The sequence below is a fragment of the Micromonas commoda genome, chromosome 11 (assembly GCF_000090985.2).
Source record: "Micromonas commoda chromosome 11, complete sequence".
In the NCBI taxonomy this organism is placed as follows: Eukaryota; Viridiplantae; Chlorophyta; class Mamiellophyceae; order Mamiellales; family Mamiellaceae; genus Micromonas; species Micromonas commoda.
The window spans coordinates 796,079-823,427 of NC_013048.1; the positions used below are offsets into that span (position 1 = coordinate 796,079).

At 55.8% G+C, this 27,349-nt stretch overlaps 16 protein-coding genes across 16 annotated transcripts; 7 read left to right on the forward strand and 9 right to left on the reverse strand.

The window, feature by feature from the left end:
* Positions 1 to 230: 230 nt before the first annotated feature.
* MICPUN_86475 (predicted protein) lies at positions 231 to 653 on the forward strand (the record flags this gene model as incomplete). Its single annotated transcript, XM_002504941.1, has 2 exons — positions 231 to 426; positions 571 to 653. The coding sequence occupies 2 exons, from the start codon at positions 231 to 233 to the stop codon at positions 651 to 653; spliced, it is 279 nt and encodes a 92-aa protein (XP_002504987.1).
* Positions 654 to 915: 262 nt separating this feature from the next.
* MICPUN_62647 (predicted protein) lies at positions 916 to 1,446 on the reverse strand (the record flags this gene model as incomplete). The annotated part of the gene is made up of 2 exons (XM_002505243.1): positions 916 to 1,173; positions 1,273 to 1,446. The coding sequence occupies 2 exons, from the start codon at positions 1,444 to 1,446 to the stop codon at positions 916 to 918; spliced, it is 432 nt and encodes a 143-aa protein (XP_002505289.1).
* Positions 1,447 to 1,569: 123 nt separating this feature from the next.
* On the forward strand, positions 1,570 to 1,893 carry MICPUN_62648 (predicted protein; the record flags this gene model as incomplete). The annotated part of the gene is made up of 1 exon (XM_002504942.1): positions 1,570 to 1,893. The coding sequence occupies one exon, from the start codon at positions 1,570 to 1,572 to the stop codon at positions 1,891 to 1,893; it is 324 nt and encodes a 107-aa protein (XP_002504988.1).
* A 440-nt stretch (positions 1,894 to 2,333) lies between these two features.
* On the forward strand, positions 2,334 to 6,641 carry MICPUN_62649 (predicted protein; the record flags this gene model as incomplete). Its single annotated transcript, XM_002504943.1, has 1 exon — positions 2,334 to 6,641. One exon carries the CDS (start codon positions 2,334 to 2,336, stop codon positions 6,639 to 6,641), a length of 4,308 nt encoding a protein of 1,435 aa, XP_002504989.1.
* On the reverse strand, positions 6,031 to 6,702 carry MICPUN_109185 (predicted protein). Its single transcript, XM_002505244.1, has one exon. The coding sequence runs from the start codon at positions 6,586 to 6,588 to the stop codon at positions 6,415 to 6,417; it is 174 nt and encodes a 57-aa protein (XP_002505290.1). The 5' UTR covers positions 6,589 to 6,702; the 3' UTR covers positions 6,031 to 6,414.
* A 5-nt stretch (positions 6,703 to 6,707) lies between these two features.
* MICPUN_62650 (predicted protein) lies at positions 6,708 to 7,448 on the reverse strand (the record flags this gene model as incomplete). The annotated part of the gene is made up of 1 exon (XM_002505245.1): positions 6,708 to 7,448. The coding sequence occupies one exon, from the start codon at positions 7,446 to 7,448 to the stop codon at positions 6,708 to 6,710; it is 741 nt and encodes a 246-aa protein (XP_002505291.1).
* A 342-nt stretch (positions 7,449 to 7,790) lies between these two features.
* Positions 7,791 to 8,804, reverse strand: MICPUN_103165 (predicted protein; the record flags this gene model as incomplete). The annotated part of the gene is made up of 1 exon (XM_002505246.1): positions 7,791 to 8,804. The coding sequence occupies one exon, from the start codon at positions 8,802 to 8,804 to the stop codon at positions 7,791 to 7,793; it is 1,014 nt and encodes a 337-aa protein (XP_002505292.1).
* A 498-nt stretch (positions 8,805 to 9,302) lies between these two features.
* MICPUN_103166 (predicted protein) lies at positions 9,303 to 10,382 on the reverse strand (the record flags this gene model as incomplete). Its single annotated transcript, XM_002505247.1, has 1 exon — positions 9,303 to 10,382. One exon carries the CDS (start codon positions 10,380 to 10,382, stop codon positions 9,303 to 9,305), a length of 1,080 nt encoding a protein of 359 aa, XP_002505293.1.
* Positions 10,383 to 10,791: 409 nt separating this feature from the next.
* MICPUN_62653 (predicted protein) lies at positions 10,792 to 12,774 on the forward strand (the record flags this gene model as incomplete). Its single annotated transcript, XM_002504944.1, has 1 exon — positions 10,792 to 12,774. The coding sequence occupies one exon, from the start codon at positions 10,792 to 10,794 to the stop codon at positions 12,772 to 12,774; it is 1,983 nt and encodes a 660-aa protein (XP_002504990.1).
* Positions 12,775 to 12,844: 70 nt separating this feature from the next.
* On the reverse strand, positions 12,845 to 19,415 carry MICPUN_62654 (predicted protein; the record flags this gene model as incomplete). The annotated part of the gene is made up of 3 exons (XM_002505248.1): positions 12,845 to 19,039; positions 19,161 to 19,229; positions 19,350 to 19,415. 3 exons carry the CDS (start codon positions 19,413 to 19,415, stop codon positions 12,845 to 12,847), a joined length of 6,330 nt encoding a protein of 2,109 aa, XP_002505294.1.
* Positions 19,416 to 21,831: 2,416 nt separating this feature from the next.
* MICPUN_62655 (predicted protein) lies at positions 21,832 to 22,953 on the forward strand (the record flags this gene model as incomplete). The annotated part of the gene is made up of 1 exon (XM_002504945.1): positions 21,832 to 22,953. The coding sequence occupies one exon, from the start codon at positions 21,832 to 21,834 to the stop codon at positions 22,951 to 22,953; it is 1,122 nt and encodes a 373-aa protein (XP_002504991.1).
* Positions 22,954 to 23,052: 99 nt separating this feature from the next.
* Positions 23,053 to 23,370, reverse strand: MICPUN_62656 (predicted protein; the record flags this gene model as incomplete). Its single annotated transcript, XM_002505249.1, has 2 exons — positions 23,053 to 23,226; positions 23,326 to 23,370. The coding sequence occupies 2 exons, from the start codon at positions 23,368 to 23,370 to the stop codon at positions 23,053 to 23,055; spliced, it is 219 nt and encodes a 72-aa protein (XP_002505295.1).
* A 569-nt stretch (positions 23,371 to 23,939) lies between these two features.
* MICPUN_72498 (predicted protein) lies at positions 23,940 to 24,467 on the forward strand (the record flags this gene model as incomplete). The annotated part of the gene is made up of 1 exon (XM_002504946.1): positions 23,940 to 24,467. A coding segment is annotated over one exon (528 nt), but the record flags the coding sequence as incomplete, so codon positions are not given.
* Positions 24,468 to 24,613: 146 nt separating this feature from the next.
* DIP (deflagellation-inducible protein) lies at positions 24,614 to 25,237 on the reverse strand (the record flags this gene model as incomplete). Its single annotated transcript, XM_002505250.1, has 2 exons — positions 24,614 to 24,903; positions 25,183 to 25,237. The coding sequence occupies 2 exons, from the start codon at positions 25,235 to 25,237 to the stop codon at positions 24,614 to 24,616; spliced, it is 345 nt and encodes a 114-aa protein (XP_002505296.1).
* A 201-nt stretch (positions 25,238 to 25,438) lies between these two features.
* Positions 25,439 to 25,966, forward strand: MICPUN_62659 (predicted protein; the record flags this gene model as incomplete). The annotated part of the gene is made up of 1 exon (XM_002504947.1): positions 25,439 to 25,966. The coding sequence occupies one exon, from the start codon at positions 25,439 to 25,441 to the stop codon at positions 25,964 to 25,966; it is 528 nt and encodes a 175-aa protein (XP_002504993.1).
* A 13-nt stretch (positions 25,967 to 25,979) lies between these two features.
* Positions 25,980 to 27,086, reverse strand: MICPUN_92039 (predicted protein). The gene is made up of 3 exons (XM_002505251.1): positions 26,867 to 27,086; positions 26,624 to 26,677; positions 25,980 to 26,460 (listed from the first exon to the last, which is right to left on the reverse strand). Exons 1-3 carry the CDS (start codon positions 27,071 to 27,073, stop codon positions 26,059 to 26,061), a joined length of 663 nt encoding a protein of 220 aa, XP_002505297.1. The 5' UTR covers positions 27,074 to 27,086; the 3' UTR covers positions 25,980 to 26,058.
* Positions 27,087 to 27,349: the final 263 nt, after the last annotated feature.

Here is a 27,349-nt window from a genome sequence, read left to right on the forward strand (position 1 = left end):
TTGGTCCTTGTTTTTCTCGCTCCCGCTCTCCTCTCTTTTTTTCGGTGTCCGACCGGATCGATGAGTTATCTCGAGTCATTCTCACATTTCCCCCGTATAATCCTGTGAAACAAAGGTCGGTTGCAATTTGGCCGTGGTGAGCGACTTCACGTGGGATCGCCGGGGACTGCCACATCACGGAGCGAGCGCCGCTTAAGTTCCCAGGTGCGTGTCTGTTTGGGAGCGTCAGTATGTCCAAGGCTGCTTTCGCCGGCCTCAAGGCCGTACAGGAGATCCGATTCCACCTCTGTCAGACGTCCAAGGGGAGCGAGGGCGTCCGCAACTTCCTCCTTAAGAGCTACAAGAACATGAAAGCCGCGAGCCCCGCGACGCCTATCCTCATCCGAGAGGCAAGCGGCGTGGAGGGTGGCATCGTTGTTCGTCAAGGTACGGACATCTTCAACCCCGCGGGCATTTCAGCCTCTCGCGTCGCCGAACCCTGCTTCTGTGACCCTCGCGTCGCTCCCCGATGATGCCCACCTATGTCCCCCGTGGCTGACCGAACGTCCCCATCAACCTCCGTCCTCGCAGATTTTGGGGTGGAGAAGAGGGCTTCTCTCGAGGGTATGGACGAAAAAGCGGTGGAAAAGGAGGTTACCTCGCTCCTCAAGTAAATTAGCGCCTTTTCTCGTTCCTCTCGGACGAGATCGATAGGTTGAGGAGCCCATCGCGGGAAACCCTGGAGTCGATGTAATTCTATTTCTGTCTCAACACCGCCTATTTCTCGGGTGCCATCGTGCGATCCGTGCGCCGCAACTCACGGTAACAGATGCCCTCGGATGTACTAGAAGACTGGACGCATCGCCGACCTGGAGACTCTAACTGGTGACTGCTATTCAAACCGCGTGACTAAAGCAAAATAAGAACGCAGCGGTGCTACCTCCCTGTCGTCGAGGGCTGGTCCTCAGAGAGCAAGACCTTGTCCGTCGCAGCCTCGAACGCTGCTGTCGCCTTTGCCAGAATTTTCTCCGATGCCTCCAATTCCCGCGCCAGCTCCCTGTCTAGCTCGTCGTTCTCCGCCTGAAGCTTGGCTATCCTCCCCAGCTGTGCGTGTTCGTCCAGATCCACCTCTGGGAGCAACGAGGCGAGCTCGTCGATCTTCCTGCTCTGCTGGACCACCGCCGCTGCCATCTCCTGCGATGATGAAACGTGGGTGTTACTCTTGCAGGAGTTCACGGGTCATTCCGGGCGTGTGAAGAAGGGAAGTCCGGAAGGGAAAGGTTGAAGGCGCACCTTTATTTGCTTCTCGCTCGCTTCTCGGCCATCGTCGGGCAACTCGTCGCTGAGTTCGCCGTCCGCCGTCGTCCCGGCGGGCTTGGCATCCCTCTGTAGCACACCGACGCAGTTGTAAAACATGCCATTGAGCTCGTTCACCGAATCCTGAAGTTGAGTGACGATGTCCGCCATGGCGCCCACGCACTCATAAAGTGTTGGCTCGACTCGCTCTCACGCTTCGGAGGAAGACCCCCGAAGCTTGCTTTTGCCCTGGAACAGCAGGGAACAGCAGGGTGAAATAGCAAATAGGGCGAAATGTCGGATCGAGGCACATGCTTCCGTGGTGACGGTAATCGAAAATACAACAGGCAGGCGTGCGCCGGTCCAGCAAGATTTCAAAATGCGGGTGATGTTGCTTTTTTTGCGCGCCATTTTCTCGGTGCAGGGTCAATAACTCTGGTCGCCGGCGGGCGCCGTGACCGCTTGACGACGCGGATCGCGAATACTGGCGGCTCATCGCGAAGAGTTAGTACGCGTAGAAACGCCGCGCGCAAGACCTTGCTTCGTGGTTCCCAGGAATGGGTGTCGTCTCAGGGTTTGGAGCGGATCGGGGTGGAGACCAGCAGCAGGTCTCTATGACGAGCAGCACCTATGTGAATAGCACCGGTCACCGCTTGTCGTTTGGAATTGGCGGAGTCAGTGATCTGAACCCGAAGGAGCAGCTCGTACCTGCTCTCGAACGAACGGTGCGATACCCAAGACGTCCTGCCGGATCGAAGTCGGCCCGAGGATCGGCCCGCGCTCCGGTTTCATTTTGCCGCCCTTTTCTCCTGGAGAACACCACGATTCGCGATCTTGCCTGCGCTCCCCCTTGACTCGCCCATATATCGTGCGCGTAGATGTGCGTCGACCTGACCGTGTTACCTTTCCATACGATTCACTCATAGATCACGCACGATGATGATCATCACGCATCTTACGGCGCCGAGGGATACGATGCGGAGCGCACTCCCCTGACGAAAGGGAAGACAACTGCTGTTGGGAAGAGTCCAAACACTGTGTTGTTCAGCCCGCTGTCCATGGCTAGCTCCGCGAGTGAGAGACAGCTGGGAGACGACACGATGGACTCTAGCTTCGAGCTTGATGTCGTGGAGGAACACACGCCTCCGCGTGCCAGCCTCAAATCGATCAGTGAGCGGGATTTCAACGCGCCAGAGGTTGTCACCGCGGCAAACGCAGAGCAAGATGCCGAGCACAGCTGGCTGAGGAGGAGGCGCGACTCCGACCCTGAGACGCTCAACAACGCGGGCAACAGTGTCGTATTGTCAACCATTCCTCCAAGCGCGGATGAGGCAATGATTCACAGGCGCGTAGCAGAGCTCAGGCTGGCGCTGAGGACCGCCGATGGTGCTCTGGATAAGGCACGTGCCCGGTTTGAGGAGGCAGAGGTGGCTCGAAACGAAGCCGAGTCCGAGGCGGCGGCACTGCGCGCTCGGGTGTGGACGCTCGAGGGAGCGGAGGCGCTTTCGGGTACTCGCCTACACGACGGATCTCTCGACCTCCTCCGAGGCGAGCTCCTTAATGAAGCGACGGCAGAACTGGAGGAGGCGGCGCGCGCCACGGCAGAGGCTGAGGAGCGCGCCAGGGAAGCGGCTGCTGCACTTCGTCAGGCTGAAGACACGGCAGCTGCGATTGCCGCCGCGGCAAGCGGAGAGGTTGAAACCCTTTCCATGGAGGCAGCCCAGGCTAGGCTGCGCGCGCAAGCTGAGGCCAGAGACGCCGCGGACGCCCGCAGTGCTCGCGAACGTGCTGAGTCTTTGGCAGCGGAGGCGGAGGCAGAGGTGGCGAAGTGGCGCGACATCGGCAAGCGCGAGACTGAATTGCGCTCTGCCGCAGACAAGGCCGCCAAGATCGCCTCCGATGAAGCTGAACAAGCAAAAGAGTCCGCCGCGGTGGCTGCTGCCCGCGAGTCCGAGGCTGCGCAACACAACAACTGGCTTCAAGAGCGGGTCCGTGAGCTCGAGGATGCTGAGGGCTCCGATGCAGGTGCACGATACGGTGCTGAACTTCGCCGCCTGCGTGAACAGCTGACAGCCGATGCGGCCAAGGCTGCGGATGAACTCGCGGCCGAGCGAGCGACCAGGCGCAAGCTCGAAGCGCTGCTGCTCGAAGCTCGTGGTGACGCACCTATCCCTGCAGTTCCTGCTGCTACAGAGAATGATGAAGCTTCTGAAAAGGTGTTGATCTTGGAGGCAAAGCTCAACGAGGAGCGCGAGTACTCTGCCCGGCTTGAGAAGCAGCTCGAAACTGCCGTTGTAGCAAAACCGGCCAGGGGTTCTCTCCACGATAGCCAGGACAGCTGGGCCGATGCTCTCGGGCTTCAGGAAGGCGACGCCGTGAGCGATGGTGAGAAGGATGAGAAGGTTGCCATGCTGACCGAATCCGGGATGCCCCCGTCTTCACCGAAAAAGGAAAATAACAAAGAGGAACCCGTACCGCCTGCGGAAGACGATCGAGTGCTGCAGCTTCAGGGTATGCTCGAGGAGGCCGAGCGCGAGATTCAGGACCTTCAGGCGATGATGCTGGAGGAGCGAATGAGAGCAGCCGCCACCCTGGCGTCTGCCACATCCACCGCCGCTGCCAGTACCGCTGCTGCCGTTGAGGCCGCAGTCTCCCGCAACACCGAGTCGTGGGCGTCGAAATTGAAGGAAGCCGAAAGGGTCGCGGACGAGGCGACGGAAACCGCCGAACGTGCCGCTCGCCGCGTCGCCATGCTCCAGGAGGAGTGCGACGCCGCGCAGAAGGACCTCGCTGAGCTGCGGGCCAGAAGAGGCGAGCTCACCGAAAGGGAGGCTAAGCTTCAGGCTACCCTGAAGGCGATGAAGGAAGAAAACGCGTCCGCTCAGGTCACTAAGCTTGAACTGGCCGAGTCGGATAAGACCAAAGAGGATCAGCACATCGAGGCGCGAAAAGTCGCAGCTGAAGCGGCGTCCAAGCTGGCTGAAGCAGAGCGCGCGGCAGCCGAGGCCTCGGAATATGCTCAACGGGCGGCGGCTGAGGCTGATGCTAAGCTCAGCAAAGCCGAGGAGATGGTCGCGGAAGCAAACGAAACCGCCGAGCGCGTCAAGTCAGACGCGGATGCCACGCTCGCGGAGGCTCAGCAGATTGCCGTCGAGGCGAAAAAGTCGGCTGCCCTCGCCATTGCCGAGGCGAAGCAGGCGGCCGCTGACGCCGTTGCCGAAGCACATGCCAAGCTCACTGCCTTTGCGGAAGCTGAGAAGGAAAGAGAGCAAGACGAATTCGAGACGGAGACGGAGTGGGAAGAAAAACTCACGGAAGCGAGGCACGCCGCAGCTGAAGCTCAGGCCAAGCAGGCCAAGGCTGAGGCCATGGCTGCTGAGGCGAAGTTGGCTGCCTCTCGTGCCATCATTCGCGCCGAGGAAGAGCGGGAGGGAGATGTCGCCGAAGCTGAGAAGGAATGGGAGGAGAAGCTCGCCGAGACCAAGCAACGCGCAGAGTCGGCCGAATCGAAGCTATCGATGTTCGAAAAGACCGCCTCCGAGTCCAAGGAGGCTGCGGCTGAGGCTATGCGCCGCGTTGAGATGCTCGAAAGGGCTGCCTCCGAGTCCAAGGATGCTGCGGCTCAGGCTATGCGCCGCGTTGCGGTGCTCGAGAAGGAATGCGCTGCAGCCCAGCGCGAAATTGCCATGATGCGCGAAAGGGAGGCTACAGCGGAACTCGCGGCGGAGGCTGAAGCTGCGTTCGCCGCGCTCGAAGCCGGCGAGGAGGCAAAGATGGAGGCTGCGGAGGCCCTTGCCCAGGCTCGCGCTGAGGCTGCAACGGCCCGCGGTGAGCTTGACGCCCTCCGTGAGTCAATTCGTCTCAGCAGCGAGCGCAAGGAGCCGTCCACTCCGTTGATCACTTCCACCATGCGCTCCGGTGGTGTCACGGTCGTGCAGTTGACTTCCGAGGACGAGGTCGATACGGATTTCCACGCCGCTGTGGACACCGACCTTGACGATCAAAGGGACACCCCGCTCGAGCGCGCGCTGCGCCGTGACCGCGAGGCTGGATCCGGTGTGATTGTGAAGGGTCGTCCTCTGTTGGATGAAACACCTTCTAAGACCCGCAAGCTTGTATCAACCCAGCGTGATAGGCTCGCTGCTGCTGCCGCGGAAGCAGCCGCGGAGGTTGAGGCTCTCCAAGATTCCGGCAGGAATGAATTTTTGCCCTCTATGAGCGAGCGAGAGACCGAACTGGACATCTCGGAGCCTGAACCAGCAGTGGATCATCCAACTGGGGAGGGTCAGTGGGTCTGGCACGGACAAGGAACGCCAGTAAAGGCACCGACGCCTCGAGAGGAACCCACGCCCATTGCAGCGCCAGTCACGGCTACGGTTGTGCCGGTGGCCCCCACGGTTGACATCGGCAAGCCCAAAACATCGACGGTTGCTCACCGCCTCGATATTGACCACGATGCCGCCCATGTGATGGTGCATCGACCCGCAAGACGTCTTTCCGACGGAGGTAACCTCTCGTCTTCGCGCGCTCGATCGACGGGGGGGCGTATATCTCGCGTTGCCACGCACCCCGGCCACAGCGAGAGAATGGCGGGTGCCATGGACATCTCCTCCTCCGACGAAGATGACCTGTGCAGAATTTCCTCTGACGATGAGAGCAGCGCTCCCAGCGCTCCGGCTTCTACGAAGGGTCGAAGCAGGCATGCCCACAGCCGCAGAGACGTTGGTGAACCTCACATGACGCCTCCCAGGTCGGCGCCAACGCAGAGTATGACGTCACCAACCAGAAGCAGAAACTCTCCTGTGGAAATGAGCGAGGAGTTTGAGGGGAGCCCCATTCGCGCATCGGATGCCTTTGTGGCGGTCGCGGCTTCGGCGCACGCCGCCGCAAGTGTGGCGCGTGGGGACTGGTCGGTTGATGGAACACCGAAACCATCGCCCGCCAAGCTTGCTGCGGCAGCTCTCGCGGCGTCTTTGAGCTCCCCTTTCAAGAGCCCCAGGCGACCATCGCAAGCAGATGGTGAGACGAGGCGTTCTATTCAGGAGGGAGAGGCTGCGCTCGAGGCGATGCGCGCATCGAGGGCTTCCCTGGCCGCAAGGACGGGTGGTAGTCCTCCAGCGAAGGAGGTGTCCACACCTGCTAAGCGACAGGTGTCCACCAGCTCGACTCGTTCCAGTCCCATGCCCACCAAGTCCACCTCCCGAGGTCGTGCTGCGATGGAAACCCCTGGTCGTCCCACGGGCACCTGGGGACGTCCAAGCTCTGCTTCTGGTACCCGATCAACAACAATCGGGAGCCACGACAGATCGACATCGAGCCGCGCGGGCAAGGTCCGCCCCGAGGCATATAACAACAGGTACTCTTGAGAGAAGATGGTGATCGAGAAACTCGTAGACGATTCTAAATGATAAAACCAAAGGTTACTAATTTTCTCACCCCAACCGACTGTCCCGGGACTCTCGCAAGGCTATGACGGCGAGCTCTAGGGCGGACGCAGCTGGAATAATCACCATGCCTATCGTGATGGCCTGGCATGCCAGCAGTCCAAGCACCAAGGCAATCATGGTCTCGGCTGGGGTATGAAAATATATGGCGGTAAACCATGAATCTCCACACTGCAGTCCCATCAAACAAAAAGATTGGAGCACCACCAACGCTGCTGACACAGTCGCAAATACTGTCGACTTGATCACACACATCCGAGCCAGCATCGCAAGTCCAGCGACAGCCTCTGCATGTGCTGAAGAGAACACACACGAGCCGAGGAAGATGTGGTCTGACATGGCGTGATCGCCGAACAACCCTGCTGCGAAGTACACAGAGAGGCGGATTATCGCTGCGAAGGCATATACAAGACCAGCGCGCGACGCTGAAACATCTTTCGCCATGTTTGATGCACCGGATAAGAAAGAAGCCATGGCACGTGTTCCTAAAGGTATGAGGGGTAGAAGTGGCCCCACGTGAATGAAGATGCCATCGTACCATGCCAAAGGTAGATAGGAAGATGTGTCGCTGGAGGCACTGCCGCGATGCATTCCCATTCCTAATACTATAGTCATCATCCAAACGAGCTGAGGCGCGGCGACGACGACCCTTGATATCGGGAAGTGCCGTGTTTGTCGCGGCTGCCTGAGCTCACGCCCAGGGCCAGAGAAATCGCTCGAGCTGGACATCGTCTGGGTCTCCGGAGGTTGAGGAGGTATCGGGATTCGCCGACGTAAGGAGGACATGCGCTCCTCTTCATGCGTCTATCCTTCCCAAAAATACGGCCGACGCGCCCCGATGACGGCGGATCTCCGCTTATGCTCCCAGAACTATGCAGGAGAGTGACCGCAGCTGATACTTTACAGCCAGGAACCAACATGCAAAGTCTCGTCAGAACCGAAGGCCCGACAAACTCCCGAGTGAGTTTCGTATTGCATTATTGATTGGCGCTTTGTTTGGCGATTTGTTTCCTGACGAATTCTAGCTAGCTAGGAGGACATGGCGGAACTAACACAGACGGGCTCCGTGCTTCACACACGAAGTGTAGCCGCGAGAAGGATATGATCCGACGGCTCATCGGGCGCTGGAAACGGCCCCTTGACCTCGCTCCTGTGGGGAAGCTGCAACACTTCAGCTACCTCGATCTTCGGGGAGATGAAGATATAATCCAAGGTGTCGATGAACTGCGGGTCGTCCTTGATTTGCGCAAAGTTGGTAAAATCCGGCTCGGCACCGTTGGCCACCTTATACGCACTCCGCATCGGATACTTCAACGATGTGGACCACTCCTCACCCGCAGGAGGTACCGGCGCGGCCTCGTGGTCCGACGCGAGCGTACCCGTCGTGATGAGATCGTATCCCCCGTCGCCCGGCTTGAGGTTGAAGTCGCCCATGAGGATCACAGGGAGGTTGCCAGACTGCTGCTGCGCATACATAGCTGCGAGCTGCGAGTGGATGGTCATCACCTTCGGGTTGCGGAACATACACGGCATGTGGTAGTTCGCAACTCCAAACTTCGCTCCTGATTTCTTGCACTGCAGCGACGCGTACATGATAGTATTGAATCGCCCCTTAGCCAGCTGCCAGTCGCTCTGAGGTGCTCGCTCGCCAGATACCTTACGATAGAGGTTTATGGGGTAGTTGATGACTTTTTGCAACAGCCCGGGTTTGGGCTCCCTTGGCAACTTCTTGGTATCGCTGCAGCGCGATATGTCGACCTTGCTGACATCGTACTTGGCCAAAGGAACAGCGAGCGCGATGCCCATGTACCCGTTGAACGGTTTGCCGTATAGCGAGCAAATCATGTGATAGCCGCGCTTTGCGAAGAACACGTGCAGCTCGCCTGCCCACTTCTGAGACACCTCCTGGAGGCCGATCACTGCTCCCTTGGCCATCTCCGGCTCAAGCTTGGCCAGGAGCTTGGCCAGGCGGTTTGGCGGATGCAGATCATTGGGATCACAGTGTGCGAAGTAATCAGGCTCGCAGAGCGAGCTAGAGAGCACGTTGTAAGTCACCACACGGGCGTCGTGCGTCGAGGAAGCCATCACGGTTGTTGCGAAGGCGCGACTCTGCTTTCGCTGGATCTGCAGCTGCAAGTGCGTCCTGTGACCGCTGAAGGTGGATGAAGACGACGCACCGGAAAAGGAATACGAATTGAAGGAAGCTACCGCTGAAAGGGTGCTGCTCAGTCGCACAACGCCGCGAGTACCGGCGACGCGGTTCCACTTGAGTGAAGCGGTGTTGAAGGATGCGCTGGGCTGCTGCGCACTCACGCGAGAAGATCTAGTTCCGAAAGAGGTGGTTCTAGGGGAGAAAGTGACCTGGCGGCGGAGCAGACGAATCGCTGTAGCCGTCGGAAGCGCACCCGACATTGATCGGGGGGCGAGGTGTCGTCACAACTGAGGGGACGGCAACCAGATCCAAAGTGTTTCAAAAGCGCAGATAAAACCTGGGGGGTCAGGCAGGAATACAGCAGGGCGGCAGTGGTGCACTTACATTTATTAGTCTACTCTCAACAAGACACATCTCAGATCTCTAACACTTTACACACGGGCAAAGAATATCTTGTACGCGAAAATCGCGGCGCACAATCCCCAGACGACGACAGTCTGAACGTCAACCTTGCGCTGGGTAGACGCGTCCGCAGCGCCGGCGGTAGATTCGGATACCTTCTCCGGCGCATTGGGGGACCTCCACCGAGCACCTCCCACCCCGGCTCCTCCCTCGAATGCAACACCGCCGCTGCTGACAGATCGAGCCTCACCCACGGTCAACATCGGCTTCGGGGGAGCTGCCGGTTCGGGCTCGAACACAGCCGTCTGCAACTGGGCCTCGCTGAATGTTATAGTACCGACGCCGTCCCCAAACACAGCGGCTCCGCTCTTCAGGGCCTGGCGCCCGCGGGATACAGACGAGACTCCCGCGGCGATAGGATCCGTGGATTTCTCTGCGGGAACGTCGACCTCGAGAACGAGGTCGAGCTCGTACCCTTCCGTCCAACCGTGCCAAGAAGCGATGCCGCCGCCGCGCTCAAACACGGCGGCTCCGCTCTTTCCGGCGTTTTCACCGAAAGACGCAGTTGGCGGCTTCGAGGTGATATCCCGAGCACTCGGCGTCTCAGGCTCCGGCACGGGGGTGGGTGGGATCGACGGAGCAACATTGGCAACGGGTTCGACTACCGATTCAATGGGCTCAGGAACAGTTTCGGTAGTGACAATGACCTCCTCCTTCTCGGGTACGGCCGCGACCTCGAGGTTCTTTGCCAGGCGAGACATGTACACGCAGACGCCAGCAGCCTTGAAAGTCGCGATGCGGAGACCATCGGGCTTATCCTCGCTGAACTGATACAGGAAGTGCTCACCGCGGGTGTCGACGACGCAGTGGCGCATCGAAGACTTCGTCTCCGGCCAGGTGGCTGCGACGTACTCAGAGGCAGCTGTCGCTTCGGCTGTCATCGCGTCGCGGTCGACTACACCGACACCGCCGCAGACGAACTTCGATCCGGTGGACACGAGCCTTGAATGATGTATCCTATTCATGATACGCGCGTTACGCCGACGGCTGCCGGAAGCCGAGGTTCCACGAGGCGCCCCGACGACGGGGAGGTTGCTCACGCAAGCCATGGTGTTATCTTTCGGGAGATCTTGGCTTTTGAAACTCACGCGATCTGCGGAGACGGATCGCCAGAAGGATCTTGGAGACTCGACTACAAGCACTCGCCGGCCGACTTGACGAGCTCGATTGCTCTGATTGAAGTGGCGGATCTCGGTGCCTGAACGCCTCGGAGCTAGTGTGGACTTGGAAGGGTCTCACGTCCCTTATCTTTCGTTTTTTCGGAAAAGGTCGAAATGCGAAGGCACGTGCTCGGCACCGCCAATTTTTCTCCACAGCCTTTTCGGTCAGACTTTGCCGTTGGATGCTGGTTTTTTGAATTTTCTGTCGATTCTCGCTGAACGGAACGCAAATGCAACAGCGACGGCACGCGCCACACCGCGGCGCGCATCTCGCCAGATATCGTCGCATCGTGCGACCATGAGTCACACATGGTTCGTTAGGCTGCCGCCGCAGCTCGACGATCACTCCCGCATCGACGATGCGGCCCTACTGGCCGGCCTTCGCGGCGGGGTGGTGGCAGAGAAGCCCATCACCGTCGTGGCGGAGCAACGACTCGACTGCGCGAGGCCGGACCCGAACGACCACAACCACGCCTGCGCGGTCGAGAGACGAGGCGTCTTCCGTTCCATGCGCGTCGGTGGACGTGATGGAAGCGGAATTGAGCGGTTCCAGCTGCACACGGAGTCTGACGACGGCGAACTAAAGCCCGTGAGCAGGAGCTGGCGGCAGTTCGAGTTCATCCCTCGGCAGGAGGGAGCCTTCATCTTCACGCAGACGGGCTCGCCAAACCTGCTATTCAGCACGATTCCGACAAAGGGCAGCAAAACCGGAAGCATGGTATTTCTGTTCGGTTCGTGTTCCGCCGCTGTGAACTCTTTCGCGATAGATGCCAACGGGTCGGTCGTTGTCGCCGGTGCACAGGATGGCAGCTTGGCGGTGTGGAAAATCTCGGACGGCAAGAAGGTGGGCGCCATCAGCGGAGCCCACGAGGGTGGTGTGCGGGCGGTCACGTTTCTCTCGCCGACTTGCGTGGTTTCAGCTGGAGCCGATGGCACTGTTCGCATCTGGCACGTCAGCGGAGACCCTAGGCTCCGAATGTTGCACAGGATGGCCGCGGGAGACAGTCCACTTACTGCGATTGCCGCATGGGCGCAGGAGGGGGTCGCGCACCAATTTCTGGCTGCAGGTGCGGACGATGGAACGGTTTACGCCTGGAAAGCGAAGGCGCCAGTCAACGTGGATGGCGAAATGCGTTGGGAGCCTACCACCGTGTCGCATCATCTGCAGGGTAAGGAGGTTGTGGAGCTCTCTTTTCGAGGCGACGGCGCAGCCCTGATTGCTGGAGCCTGCGACGAAAGACAACTGGGAGCAGGAGAGGTACGCCTATTTGAAACCGAACACTGGACTCTCGTTGCCTCTCAGCCGTATTCTAGCCATGTGGTGGCGTGCATGTACTCTCGTTCCAAGCTCATCGTCGACTTGGTTCTGGTGTGCAGCGCCGCGGGTTCCCCACGGCTGTTCGAGGGCAGATTGGTTCCAGCTGTCTCCGCTCCCCTTCGTGACCGAGGTCTAGGTTCAGACATGCCCCCACAGCCTCTTGGACACGGACTTCCTGGACCCTTGACGAATAGAGATGGAGATGGGATTCGCATTGTTAGAAGCACGGACTCTGATGACGAAAATGATCCTCGTGATCATCCGCCGCCCATTCCGGCGAAAAAAATGATGGATCCCACCCCTGAGGCCCCCAAGCCAGTATTACGTCCGGCCTTCAGGCGCTCTGGCAAATACCATGTTGAGCCGCGTGCTACTCCTTCGGAGCGTGCTACGCGGTTGGTGGCGCAGATGGCGGCTGATGCGATGGCGAACGCACCTGTGATTTCGGACGATGATCATGACGACGACGACGATGTGGAAAATCAGGGGGATCCTTATGATGGGCTTGTAGGCGTGGAGGGCGCCGAAACAATCCTCGCCAAACCAACACTCATGTCTTCAAGGCCCATATTGCATCGCAGTGCACTCATTCCGTTCGCTGTGTTCGATAGGGACACCGAGTTGCAGCATCACATGGCGCCGCTTGGAATTTCTGGTCGCGAGGAGGCTGCCAAAGTTGCAGATACGCATGTCCGGGCGATGGCAGCGGCGAACATGAATCTTGCATTCCCCCGAAACGGTCGGCGTTTTGAAGGGCTAGCACAGATTCCTAAGGCAAGTGTGCCCACAAAAGCGAAACGGATGGTGGGAAAACAATTGGATCCAAGGTGGTTGGCGGTGCGCGACATAAAACCACGCATGGAAGATATGTGGGTCGCTGCCAGGCGAGAGCCTCAGGTTTGCAGCACAGAGGGGTGTAGCTCGAGCCTTCTCATGCCTCCCTCTAAAGGTGTGGAGTATTAGCTTCGTGTAGCATTTTATCACGTGAAGATAGACTACTATTGATTCTATGTCGTCTAAGTATTCTATTCTATCAGGCGGAGCCGATAAGTGCATGTAGAGCGTGTTCGTGCGTCTGAAGTCGTATCACCTCCTCCTCAAGTTGTCGGACACGCGATTTTGCACCTCTCAGTTCCTTCTTGGCCATCTGACACTCGGCCCTAGCCCTTTCCACTTCCTCTTGCGCTACATCGAGCAACTGAGCGATTTCTTCATTCGAGCCCTCGTCAAGTTGTTGAGTGAACTCACCGGCTGTGCTGTTGAGGAGACCCAAACGTTGTTCGAGAGCAGAAACACGTGCTTCCGCGGCTGAGCGAGCGAGCCGTTCGATTTCTAACGCTGCCTCGGAATCCTTCAGGGCTTCTTTAACTGCGTTAATTTTCGATTTGACGTTAGTGTCAGAAGCTGAAGCATCCAACGCCGCAAGTTGAATCTTTTTCACTTCTTCCCTGAGTTGGATGGCTTCTTCCTTTGCTGAAGAAAGTTCTGCTGCTCCGCAAGCCAATCTAGTCTCCATCGATCCATTCTCCAATCTCAATTCGCGTAATGCACTTTGAGTGCTGATTATTTTGGTGTGCAATTCGCGTTCGCGTTGCTCTGCGCTCTCAGCTCGCAATTGCAACTCAACCTCTCGTTCTTCAGCCTCTTTGAGTTTTCTCATCTCAGAATGAGCAACAACCAGGTCGTCACGAACCTTGCCAAGTCCCGAAATACTTTTCTTGAGCTCGCTGACTTCCTGCATTGCTTGTGTTCGTTCTTCGAGAGCAACCTTGATTTCGACCTCCATAGACAACAACTCGTCCTCAAGAGATTCTCGGACGGCACTCAAAGAAGTAATGTTAGCCTTCGCAGCAGTGACCTCTGAATTGAGTTGGGCTAGCTGGTCGCTCATCTCATGCATGACAATACTCGCCGCTGAAGCATACACCTCAGCTTCTTGAATGCATCGATCGTTAAGTTCATTTGCTTTCTCTGCGGCGGCAGCTACCGTGTCAAGCTGCAACCGGAGTGAATCACACAAACTGAGCGCTTCATCATGGTCCTTTTGCAAACCTGTGATTCTTTTGGTAAGTTCTGCCGTCTTAGCTTTGACTGCATCTTCGATTGCCGCTTCGTCGTGCTTCTCTAGTTCGGAACAAAGGGCTACGAGACGAGTGACTTCCGCATCAGCAAGTTCCTTCGATGCCATCGCCTTCGCCGCACGGTCAGTGGTTTCTATAAGTTCGCGCATAGAAGCTTCAAGCTTCTCATCAAATTGATGTCGAAGCTTGGCGGCAGCCTCTTCATGATCTTTCTCGCGAGCATCATACGAAAGTTGTAGGGCAATGAGCTGAGAACGCAACTCATCTTGCAAACCAAGTTGCGAGTCGTGGGCCTTTCGCGCTTCGGCGAGCGCAGATTGAAGGACGTGAACCTCAGCTTCAAGTTGATGGATTTTCTCCTTTGACGCGCCATTCTCTTTCTCCGCATCAGCAACAAGACATGTCAAGCGGTTGACTTCTGTGCGAGCAGCTTCTTGAGCAGCTAAACTTTCAATAGACGCCAATTGAGATACCAATTTGTTCCCGGCCTCCTTAGTTGCAACAGCTTCGTCCACAGCTTCAAATCTTTGATGAAGCATCTTAGTAGACTGGACCAAGATTGCTTGAAGATCGCGCACATCGCTTTGGAGATGAACATCTGCAGCTGTCTTCGCCTGGACATCTTCTAGGGTCTGCTTCATTCGCTGGATCTCTGCTTCAGCAGCTTCCTTCGCAGCCGTTGCCTCAGATGCCACGCGGGTGGCCAGTAGCATCTCTGTGGTCCTCCGCTCCAAGGAAACATTGGCAATTTTTTTGAACTCTTCAAGGGTGTTGTCGGCATGGGATGTCGCAACAGACTTCACTTGTTGGCTCTTCACCTCCAAATCATGCAATCTTTCCTGCTTAAAAGCTACCAACGCTGCTTCAGCCCATGCTGCACGCTGCTCAACTGCAGCGAGTTTCATTTCAGTTTGATAGCTGGCCTCAATGGATTTCTCATGTTTGTGTTGGACACGCTCAAGATCAGCGGCGATTTGAGTTATTCGTCTTCTCGATTCCTTCAACTCGCGGATTGAAACAGCAAGAGAATCTTCAGATTCTGCTAGCTTAGCCGAAGTGCTCGTGACTTTTGAGGTGGCATCTTTTAGCTTGACTTCGCCAACTTGAACCTGAGACTTTAATTCCGATATTGTCCACTCGTGCTTCGCATTCTCAGCCCGTGCCGTCTTCAGACTCTCTTCTGCCTTCTCCAACTTTGCCGCCAACTCGTCCCGCAGCAAAGCATTCTGGGCTTCGCCATCAGCGGATGCGGCTTCGGCAGCTTCAAGCCGGACAGTCAGCTCAGATAAAGATGTTCGTTGATTCTTGTGAGCTTCCAGCGCGTCGGTGAGAGCCTCACGAAGCTCAATCACCTCGACTCTCAAGGCTTCATCCATTGAGACATTGGCTTCATGCTGTGCAATAGCCTGTCTAAGTCGACGAAGTTCGGTCTCAGCAGAATCCTTGGCCGCCTTGGTATCAGTCGCAACACCGGATAACGCTACCAGCTCGTCTGTTTTTTGCTTTAAGGTTGTATTTGCGTCTTGCTTAAAGGCTGAAAGCGCAGCGGCTGCCTCATTTGCTTGTATTTCTGCCTCGACGCACTTGGCTTCAAAATCTTTCTTGAACTTAGCGGCATCGACTGTTGCAGTCAGAAGTTGTTGCTTCGAAACATCAAGCTCGCTCGCGAGGCGATCCGAGAGCTGGCGTGCTTCATCAAGCTCTCGACGACATTTATCAATTGTTTGCCGAGCTTCCGAAAGTTCGTTGGTCGTGCTTGACAGCTTCGCGGTAGCTTCACTGGTTGCACTCTGAACTTCTGCCCGCACCATCACAAGCGCTTCGTTGAGCTCAAGAACCTCGCGCTCCTTTGCAGCAGTCCAAGACTTTTGCATATCTAAATCAGATGTAAGCACTGATACTTTCCACTCGTGCTTCGCATTCTCAGCCCGTGCCGTCTTCAGACTCTCTTCTGCCTTCTCCAACTTTGCCGCCAACTCGTCCCGCAGCAAAGCATTCTGGGCTTCGCCATCAGTGGATGCGGCTTCGGCAGCTTCAAGCCGGGCAGTCAGCTCAGACAATGATGTTTCCTGGACTTCATGAGCTTCTTGCGCTAGATGCAAAGCCTCTCGGAGCTCTAAAACCTCAACTTTCAGCGCCTCGTCGATTGATGGTGTCGCTTCCATTTGTTGTGCGACTAGCTTCAGCCGCTGCACTTCTTCTTCATCCGCCTTTGCTTTAGTTGCAGCATCTGTGAGAGCACGTTGAGCTTCCATCAATTGGTTCCCTTGTAACTCAAGTCTGGCTTTGGCCTCTGACTTGAAAGCGGAAAATGCAGCATCAATCTCGGATGCTTGTTTCTCTGCAGCATCACAGCGATGTTTTAGCTCGGAGGCAGTTCTCACGGAAGCTTCCGAGTCTCCCTGAAGCTGAGTAAAGCGATCTTCCGAATCCTTCAAGTCAGCAGTGAAGCGTTTGACGAGAAGTCGTAATCCTTCGATTTCCCGAAATGCATCATTCAAAGAATGTTGTAGCTCTGAAACCTTTGCCTGAGATTCCGCTGCTTGTTTGCTTGCAGCACTGCCCAATCTAGAAGTTTCCGCAGTGGACTCCATCAGAGAGCTCTTCAGTTTCTGAATCTCGTCCTGCATGCCATGACCATTCAGCTCCGACATATCAAGGCGAGACTTCAATTCCGATATTGTCCACTCGTGCTTCGCATTCTCAGCCCGTGCCGTCTTCAGACTCTCTTCTGCCTTCTCCAACTTTGCCGCCAACTCGTCCCGCAGCAAAGCATTCTGGGCTTCGCCATCAGCGGATGCGGCTTCGGCAGCTTCAAGCTGGGCAGTCAGCTCAGACAACGATGCTTCCTGGTTCCTTATTGTTACTGCTGCATTCGAGAGCGCCTCACGGAGCTCTACGACGTCGATCTCCATCTCATGATTGGAAGATGCTGCTTCTTCATATTTGGAGAGCATGTGCTTCAGCTGCTGAATTTCTGTCTCGGCAGCTGACTTGCCCACCAGTGCGTCTCTCGCAGCCTGAGTGGCAGCAACCACTTCTTTCACCTTGACGTCCAATGATAACTTTGCTTCTTCTCGTAGTGTTGCCAGCTCGGATTCTAAATCTGAGGATCTCTGCGTAGCCCAGACAAGCTTAGACTCGAGTTCATTCGCAGAATGTGCAGAGGCATCTGCCTTTGATTTCAGCTCGTCACAGAGTTGCTGCATTGCTGCAAGGTCAGCGTTGTGTTTTACTTCGGCTGCGATGAATCTTAACTGCACTTCCTCCAGCGCTTTTGATTTTTCTTCAATGTCAGCGCTTAGTTTTACGCGGACGTCGATACTGGCATCCATCTGTGTACAGATGTCGATGAGTTGGGGAGGTGGGTCGGTCTGTACAACCATGTCAACAGTTGGCGTCACTTCGATGGGCACCGATACAGTTGCTCCAGCATCCTTGGCCTCCTTTTCTGCAAGTTTTGATTGCAAATGCTTCATTTCCTCCTGCATTTGCTGCAGGCTTGCTTCTGCGCCACTCTTGGCATCCTCAACAGAATTCAACTTTTGCTGCATGGATGCGAGTCGCTCATGAAAAGCACTGTCATCATGCTGAACACATGTCTCCGTTAAGGTTTTCACTTCAGCATTGGCCTTTGACAGTCGTTCGTTGAGCTGGCGCTTTGTCTGTTCAGCGCGAATGAGCATCTCATCGAGTACCTTTGATTTGTTCAGTGTTTCATCGTGTGCACGTCTAAGAGCCTCTATGGACTCATCCTTCTCTTTTGATTCGGCATGTAGACGCGAGATGGCTGCTTCATGCTCTGCGACTAATTTTTTTAGATATTGCGCCATGTCTTCAGCATCATGCCTTGCTGTCGCCAATCCTTCCTCTGCGTGTTTAGCTATCAAGCGAGCTGCTGATACACTTTGCTCTGCTTCTTCTGCTCGTGAAAGGAGTGTTTGCATTTTTTCATCTACAGAAGGATCACTCTTCTGCATGACCTGCGTTTCCTTCAGTTTTGCTTCCAGCGTGCGAGCGGTAGCTCGGGACTCTTCAAGCATTTCCTCGGTGTCTTCAAGGCACGATCGCAACATGGAGGCTTGCGCCTCCGCCATCTCTTTCGACTGAATTGCCTCTGCTATCTTGCTGGAATCGTCGCGTCTATCCCCGTTGATATGTTCTTCCAACTTCATTTGGATTGTTTGAGCCTCGGCCTCAGCTTTTTGTCGTTTCTCAGATTCCTTTGCCAACCTCCTCTTCATCTCTTTCAGCTCTGCACGGGCAGCGTTTGCGGTAGCCAACTCAGATTTTCGTGCGCCACGTTCGGCTTGCTTAGCCCTTGTGAGGGCTGCCAGAGTTTCTTCGACTCGAGCTCGAGCTTGCGTCGCTTCTGCCTTTGCGGTTTCCAGGCTGGATGTTATTTCCTGTGAGTTTTCACTCGCGCGTGAGCGCAGCTCACTGCGCTGCTTCTCAAGGGTATTCTCTAAAGTCTGAACCCGACTTTGTACCTCTTCGTACGCCACCTCAGCAGTTCTCCTGGCTTCAGTTTCGCGTCGAAGCTCTTCCAATAGGTCATCTCGCTCTTTGGACGCGCTCGCGCGCTGTGCGACATCATCCTTGAGGCTGTCAAAGTCACGTTGCAAGGAGTCCAAATCTTTTTTGGCCTGCTCACTTGCTTCCTCCGCAGTTATCCTTAAGGTCAACTCCCGGGCCAACTCTTCCTGCATCTGTGCTTGCATATCAAGTGAGGCTGCGAGTTTTTCGTGCAGTTCCTCTTCGTCGCTGACTGAACAGTCAAACTTCCAAACCTCCGTCTCTGCATCGAGCGCTGCGCGCAAACTTGCTTCCGTCGCACGGTGTCGCTCCACGTCTTTTTGGAGGCGTCGTATACCAGCCTCAAGGGCCATGGCTTTCGTTTCGCGCGCGGAAACATCCTTCGCTGATTTAAATGCACTGCTCGAGGCTGACGGATCTTCAGCCAAGTGTGATCGCCGTTGACTTTCGTTGAGCTTCACGTCGCTAAGAGCTGTCCTGCTGGCGCCGCGAACAGAGCCAAGTGCCTTCCGTTTGGTTTTCCGCTCCAGAGCTGGTTTCTTCGTCCGGCTCCTGCTCTTATTCTTGTTCTGCGTTTCTCCATCATCATCCCCAAGCGTGCTGAGTTGAGTCTGAGAGAAAAGTACGATGCAAGGGAGGGTCAGAGGAGGCAGGTAAACCCCCCAACGTCGGGGGGATCTCGCAGGTTTCGTCTGCAGAAAACGCGGAGTTCGCTTATGTCCGGTCCCTCACCTGCAACAGTCTGTTGATGGCATCACTGTATTCTCTCGCACTCTTTAGCTCCTCCGCAAACATATCCACCTGCGTAGTAAGAGGGAGCACGGGAGATGTCAATCGGTCTGTCGAAGAAGCTTCAGCTTGGTCGCCAAGGAACGCAGTGGATTTTCGTGCCGAGTTTCGCTACGGGAGAGGAGTCCTTACCCTCTCGCGCATCAGCGCCGCCGCCGCACCCGGAGCAGTATCGCTCTGATCCACATCATGGCTCATGTCGTCCGCTCGCGTCCTTTGAAGGGGATGCGATACGGCGACACCACAGAATGGCGAGCCAGCACCAAAGCAGGCAACGTCTCGTAAAAGCCGTTGCAAACTCCTGGAGGTGGACCAAACCGACGAGACAACCTGAGACGAGTTTTTTGGAATTTGCCGAAATCAAAATATTTTGCCAACGAAGACGACAAAACCGACAAAAATCGCACCACTACGTACCGTACCATACAGTACGCACCGAGGGACGCTGGGATGAAATATTCCGGATTAACTCCCACGAAGTGCAGTAAAAGTTAGTCTATTTTTGGTCGCAGCGCAGGCAAGAGCGGATGAATTTTTGAGAATTTGGCGACTTGGAACTCGATGAGACGGGGAGACCAACAACCATCATGAACGAGGGAGATCCATCCACGAGATGATTGATAGAGAGATAGATAGTCTACCTTCGAAGGTAGTACAAAGGAAGACTACTAATAGAGCTAAGAAGCTACCGCGAAGGTAGTCTACCTGAAGTAGCAGCTAGCTGAAGAGTTGGGAAATCGGAGCGCTTCGTGTATGGCGTTGTTAACAAGAAAAGGTCTCTGCTTCGCGAAGAAAGGCAACCAGACCTGGGCACGAATTGCAACTTTTTCTGAAGACGGGTATACTCTCGCGGAAAGGAAAACGTCAAGATGATTGGTTGAAGGAGTGCTATTTTGGACGACGGGTTCATGGAAGACGGGCACTTTTACTTTTGCAAGCAATTTACCGAGCAAAGCGCGAAGTCGAAGAGGCTAAGTATCAATGGAGTTGACGTGATTGCGTTTGTCCTTTCAAAAACATTTGGTTCTCCCTCCTACTGCCAAAACAAATGGTCCGAAAGAAAGATTACGAAACGATATTTTTACTCTCTTAAGCAATCCAGCGGCGTCAATATAAAGGCACCGACATGCATGGCGGGAGCATACTTTGTACAGTACAATACGTCGCATTGCGACGGCGAAAACGTCGAAATTGCCCTAAAAACAATAATGATTAATTAATGAATGAGCTGCAAGTTTTGTATGATCAGCGAAATGGTGTTGGTTGGCGTCGCAGGATGTTTGTAGGATATTCACACACTGCGCATATGAAAGAAAACGTCGCAGCCACGATGCACTATAGCTCGAGGTGTAACAATGCAGGGCGAAACATGAGGAACGAGACCGCCTCAATCTAAGTTTGACATTGTTTCGCACTTTCTGCTCTTAGAAGCTGCAACATCATGATGCTTTTTATTTGAGTTCATTCAGTGCTGTAGCATCGCCCTGGTCGTCTCATTGTATTCATCGAAGAACCAAGCTTGCGCATATGAGCCATTTGGCGTTGTGGTCATGCTCTCCTCTCAGCGTATAGGAACGAACGCTGAATAGCGGAAGCCTTGTCGAGTTCAAAAAACATCAATTTCTCTCTTCGTTTCTGAAAGGTTCGAACTGCAGCGCTTTGTTTAACCGCAGCGACCGGCTGGAAACGAGCATAGCTATGTGCAGGAAAAGAAACGAATTCGCAGCTTATTTACGGGATCGAAGCCTAACAGCTCGAGCTAGATCGCTGCACATTTGGTCCGAAGTAATGCGAAACGCATCGGTAGTTTGCGGTTTCCTTGCATAGTGATGTAGGATTGTCCGTTTTTCCTCCTTTTTCCGCCCTCTCTCTTTCTTTGTGTATGCATCGTGTAGAGTAAGTAATTCTCGCTTCGCGGCAACGCTGATAGTGGACAGTATTACATCTTTTGCTCGCTTGGTGACTTTACAGAATCCAGATTAGTTGGCTCCTACCTTGATATTTGCTCGTGAAGTCATAGGGGATGCATTAACAAACAAACGTACGACCCAGTTTCTCGCTGCACGCGCGAACTTTGTTGTTTCGCTATCATCAAAGCTCCTTCGTTCAAGAAGAGATTCGGTGTTCTCCTGATTTCCTGTCTGGCGACTTCCTTAAAATCGTCAACTTCCTCTAAGAAGATTGGAATGGAATTCCACGATATTTTCGTTCCGCAAACAGCGGTCTTGCTTGTAGTCGCTTCTTTATTTATCCTTCTCTTATGCAGGATCACAACTTCGTCGCTTTTGTCTTTGATTAGTTAGGGGGCAGCGCGAGTTCGATTTCATGGCGTTAAACTCGTCTGTGGGCTCGCAGACATCTCTGATGGTGAGAGTTTTCTTTTTATCGTTAATTCCGAATCGTCGATCGAACCGCGGGACAGTTCTGGCTTCAAACTCATAAAACAGGGTCATTCCGTGCGTGGTACACCAGCTCTTTTCGTATCAAGTCGCACTCGGTTTCTTCTCTGGGCTGGCAGTTTGGAAACTTGAATTCGGCACATTTTTCCTTATTTTTCTTGTCGTCTCGTCAGTCTTGGACGTTGTCTCGTTTGAGACATTGTGCGTGGGACTCGATGAAGCTCCACGTGCTGGACCTGAAGTCCGGGGCGACCGAACTAAACGATGTGGATGACACGGATACAATTGGTGCTCTGAAGCAAAAGTTGTTTGAAGCGAGCCTGATCGACGTGGAGCCTTCGAAACAGAGACTGATTCACGCCGGAAGAGAACTCTCCGATGAGAAAAAGCAGCTCCGGGAAGAGCGAGTTGGTGACGGCGACGTAGTCGCTGTCATGAAATCACGGGTCACGAAATCGGGGAATAGCAGAGGTCGGGCGCGACAGGCGATCAGCGAGCCAGCAGCCAACCTCCATCTGATCAATAAGCTGATGGCACGGGCCGGCTCAGTCGTCGCTCAACAAACTTCCAATGGGGATCCGCTGGACTTGCAGGGTCTGAAACTCTCTGATGGCGCGGAGTCTACGCAGGTTGGCGGAGTCCAGCAGAGCGTGACACAAGCCACTGGGCGAGGCCTTGGAATCACCCTGCCTGAGCCGGACGCTCGAGCCGTCGAACAGCTCGTGGAGATGGGTTTCCCGGAGGCGAGGGCGAGGAAGGCACTTCTCCTCCACCTGAACCACAGCCCTGCTGCGATGGAGTGGCTACTCGAGGTGGGAGATAGCCCGGAGGCCGACGCGGAGCTCACCGATGCGCAGATAAGACATATCATGAGTGCATCGACAGTGCACCCGCTTCTCAGGATGAGGCAAGAGGCATCGAGCGCAACACAGGGGCCCGACGAGACAGTCATCCAGCGACTTGTGGAGATGGGCTTTGCTCGGGAGGAGGTGTTGTCCGCCTTGGCCGCAACGAACAACGATTACGACGCCGCGTGCGCATGGTTGCTCGGGGAAAGGGGTAATTCGGGGGCGTATCAGGCGCAAACTGGCCAGATGAATGACGGGTCCGGTGCGCAGGGAAACCCGGAGAGTATGCAGGCGCTTCTTGGCAACATTCTTACTCATCCAGCCATCCAGGCAGGCATGCAGTCCGAGCGTGTGCTTCAAGCTTTTCAAGCGATGATTGAGGATCCATCGTCGGCACATGATTATCTGAACGATCCCGAGGTTGGACCCATCTTGCTCCGCGTGCACTCCATCCTGTCGCGCGTCGCGGACCAACGCGGGCAACCCTAAATCGAGCACGTCGTGTCCCTCTATAGAGCTAGCTAGTATTACATAGATACGGTACTAATCTTTAGCATGGTGCAAGCGCAAACACGTGAACACGATTCCTCACTCGATCTCCTCTGCACTCAGCACGCCTCGCGCACAGAGCTCGCTCTGTGCTTCCTTCATCTCGCCTTGAAGAATCTCCGCATCCTTTGAACACGTGGGAAAGTGCGCCAAGCTCCACCCGATGACCGCTATGGAATACAGGCCGAAGGATACCAACGCCCAGAGCGGCAGCTGTGATGAAATGGATCGGAACAATGTCAGACAGCGTTCGTGGCAAGACGATTGTGCAGGTAAGTTACAGAGTGCTTGCTCAGTGGGTCAGGTTGTTACCAGTTGGACGGCTTGGAGCTCTGCCTCCCCAAGCCCACTCTGCATAATGCACACCTGAACATGGGATGAAGGTTAGGAGAACATACGTCAGACTTATCCAACGCCCGTGTATGCAAGGGCCGTCACATAAAGAAGATGCTGGTTCTCAGATACTGTCTAAAGCCTTACCCAGACCGCAAGGAAACCGGCCACGATCGAGCCTGCAGGAGAGTGGACGATGAAACAATCAGCGATCGGAACGGTGACAACACTAATCCGGCGGGGACCCATGCGCTCGAATGTAGACTAGAAGGGAGCCACATGGGTGATGGTATCGTGGATGGTTTCGACGTACCTAACGTCAGCAGCCTACTCATGGTCGCACAAAAGTCCTGCGCCTTGCCCGAAGAAGTGAAGAACGACGGAATATTCGAGGAGGAAAGTGCCTTGATACGTCAGAGTGAACAGCGCGCGTGATGAGCGCCATGATTTTGAAAGGGCTGATCGTGCTAGTCGTGACGATGTCATGTGTAGGAGTAAATGCGAGTGTGTTGCATGACAAAGCTAGGGCCGGTGACGTTAGCTTCTTCAAGAGCGGCCTCGATGGCCTCGATGAGCGTGAGCCAATCACGGGGCAGACGCCCCTGATGGCGGCATGCCTCGCGGGCAAAAGCGAAGTTGTTGATGAGCTTCTCAGGCTCGGGGCAGACCCATCTATCCCTGAGAAAGATGGTTACACCCCATCACACGGTGTTGCCTTTCAAGGGCGGGAGCAGGCTGCTCGTGTGCTCGTCAAGCACGGGGTTGACGTGGATGAGAAGCACGCCGATGGATACCATCCGCTACACAGAACTCTGTGGGGCAGGTCTCCTCGACATTTGGCGACTGCAAGGGTTCTGGTGAAGGAGGGCGGTGCAAATGTCGATGCACTCGATGGTGGGGGATCCCCGCCTTCGCACAAGGCGCTCGCGTCGTCGTGGCACGAGATGCTCGAGCTCCTTCTCGAGCTCGGCGCTGACGTTAACTTGCAGGCGGGCAACGGTGAGACGCTGCTTCACCTCGCGGTGCAGAATCGGGATGAGCGGGCAGTCACGGCGATCGTCAAGGCAGGAGGAGACCCGGCCGTGAAGAACAGCGATGGCATGTCGCCCTTAGACATGGCCACACAATTCTCAGAAAGGTTCGTAGCCTTGATGACTCCGCGCGAGGAGCTGTAAGGAATTTTAACTTGTACGAAGGTACCTCTTATCACAACGACTATAGTCTAATGAGAGAGCGCCCGCCTCCCCGAATTTACAGCGCGCATCGCCTACACGGCACCGGGACCGGTGCTCTTCCTCTCCAGTCCCATGCTCTCGCGCTTGAGCACGGTGAGAAGCGTCTGGCTGCTCTCCAGAATCTTCAAGTAAGCAGCCTCCGTCTCCTGGATGGTTTTGTCGTAGTCGTTCCTCGCGGCGAGCTTTCGAGCGATGGACTCGTTCAGGGTGGCGAGGCGCTTCGAAAGCACTTGGAGATCGCTCTGAACCTTAGCCTTTTCTGCCTCCTCTTGGTCAATCTGTTCGTCGATTGCCGTGCGCTTGTTGCGGAGTTCGTCGATGCCTGCGAGAGACGGGGGAGACGGAACGTGAGAAATTCTGCCTCGGGGAGACGAACGTTGGTTCGGACGCCGAGGTCACGCAGTGGCGGCGGCGGCGACACCGTCGACGACTCGACACGCGCAACGGTTGGATCCATATTCCGGTTCGCCCCGGCATGGGCCAAAAAAGTTCGAGGAAGAGATGGTCGAAGGTCGACCACTACCCGGAAAGACGCCCGTTGGGAGAGGAGGAGAAGGAGAATTCCGGGGATCGCGTTGCGACTCTCGGTCGCGTCACGTACAAGTGATCAGCTGACTGTTCTGGTCGGCGAGAGCACCACCTTTGGCTCCATCCATGTTTGCAGTCCTGCGACGCTACTTACGAGTGCCTCTGCGTCTGCGTTGGGTTATGTGAGGGTGCGAGCTGTCCCGCTTCGTCGAAGTTTGTTCCCAAAGCGTCTCCTGGCGAGCAGTCCGGTTTCCGCACGAGTTTCGGCAAAATGTATGTAACCAAGTCAAGACACAAAGGAGGGGTGCCACTCCGCGTCGCATAGCGCCATGCTGGGTCTGGATTACAGCTCGTCCGATGAAGACGACGACGACGCAACGAACGTGCAGGCTCCCACCGTCGCGGCGGAGGCTGACAAGCGCGGGGTGGAAGCCGGAGAGACGCCGCTGCAGAAGATGGAGGGCGCGAGGGGCGCGAGCAACCCCGGAAGGACAGGCGCCGGGGTTTCGTCTGCGAGCGATCACCGGCCGTCGACGATCCTTCCCAGCGCTTTCGACTTGCTCGAAGCGACTGGTCCTGGAGGCGTCGGTAGCATGACGCAGCACTACAGCAGGCCCGGACCTCCGGGTGGGGGGGCGCAGCATAGTGGCACGGCAGTGACTGGTGTCAAGAGACCGGCGAATGGTCAGTTCCCGTTGCCGAGCGTCCCGCAGAAGAGCGGTCGTGGCGGCCAGCAGAGGAATGTTAGCGGAAAACCCGTGAACACGCTCCTTCCGCCGCAGCTGCGCGGCAGGGCGAACAACGCGACGCAGGATCTGGAGGCGTTGGGATTCAAGCGAAAGCCAAAGCCACTGTAGTTTGACACTCTAGAATATCCATAGCTTAGGATTGAGTTACAAGGGATTAGCGCTTGCCAAAGAATAAACAACGTAGGGCTATATCACGTCCGTTACTTCCTCTTACCCTCCTTGATGATGACGACCTCGTCAGCGTAGCGCACACCCTTGCCCTTGTACGGCTCCGGCTTGCGCTTGGAGCGAAGGATGGCGGCGAAGTTCCCAACCTCAACCTTGTCGTAGCCAGACACAGTGATCTCCGTGTTGCTGTCGCACTTCACCTGGAGGCCCTCGGGGATCTCGACGATGACCTGGTGAGCGTAGCCGAGGGAAAGGTTGATGGCCTTGCTGCCCTCCATCGCCGCCTTGTAGCCGACGCCGACGAGCTTGAGCTTCTTCTCAAAGCCAGTCGACACACCCACCATCATGTTGTTGGCCAGGGTCCTGTAGAGACCGTGACCCTCCCTAGCCCTCCTGGAGTCGTCAGCCCTGGCGAATGCGATCTCGTTATCACCCTGTGCAGGCAAAGAGAGGGACGCGGCGGTGAGAAAAAGACACATTGAGCCACATTTTCCGAGAAACGAGGGGGAGCTTTTATTATCCACAGAAATTGCCTCGAGCGGGGCGCGACGGTGGACGATGGGAGAACTTGATGAGCTGGAAGGCGCGCGCGCTTACCTCAGTCAAGACCATGGTTTCGGGGAACTGCATTTGGAGCTCGCCCTTGGGACCCTGAGGAGGAGGAGGGGAGGGGGATGCGTTCATGGTTAGCGTGCTGTCGCCTGAACCCTAAAACCCTGAAAAAAACCTATCCGGCGAGCCTCCGCAACGCGGGCGCCAAGGACGTTTCCGAGCGTCGCCCGCATCTCTAGTGCCGCGCTGTGGGTTCCTTGATATGCATGCTAAGCTTTTGGGTCTCACCTTCACGCTGAGGTGGTTGTCCTTGAGGGTGTAGGTGACGCCCTTGGGGACCGGCACGGGCTGCTTGCCGATGCGGGACTGCTTCGCGACGACGGCGAGAGGAGCGCGAACGGCGACGGGCGAGGCGCCCGCGCGCGCGGCGAGGCGCGCGGAGGGCGCGTAGCCCTGACGCGCGCTGAGAGACGAAGACACCATGTAGGCGGCCATCTTGTTCGTGTGCCGGTGACGGGTTCGAATGCCGGTGCCGAGCCTTACGCTATCCGTCAAGAGGCGAACACGTAGGCGGTCTGCCGTGAGCGGATTATCGACCTGCCTTTTCGCGCTGGAACATTGGCTGGTATCGGCCAAGATATGGGAACCGATTAAACCGTGTTTTTTTGAATCTCGCCATTCGCACTTTTTCAAGACTGCCCGCCTGTGAGAGACCATTCACCTTTTGGTTCAACACCCGAGTGTCAAAAAAGCGCCGAGTACACCTCGATG

Coding starts and splice junctions, on each gene's coding strand:
- MICPUN_92039 (XM_002505251.1), bottom strand. CDS start 27,073: ATGGCCGCCTACATGGTGTCTTCGTCTCTCAGCGCGCGTCAGGGCTAC. Junction 26,678..26,866: donor ACAACCACCTCAGCGTGAAG/GTGAGACCCAAA, acceptor CCTCCTCCTCAG/GGTCCCAAGGGCGAGCTCCA. Junction 26,461..26,623: donor AAACCATGGTCTTGACTGAG/GTAAGCGCGCGC, acceptor TTGCCTGCACAG/GGTGATAACGAGATCGCATT.
- MICPUN_109185 (XM_002505244.1), bottom strand. CDS start 6,588: ATGTCGATCTGTCGTGGCTCCCGATTGTTGTTGATCGGGTACCAGAAG.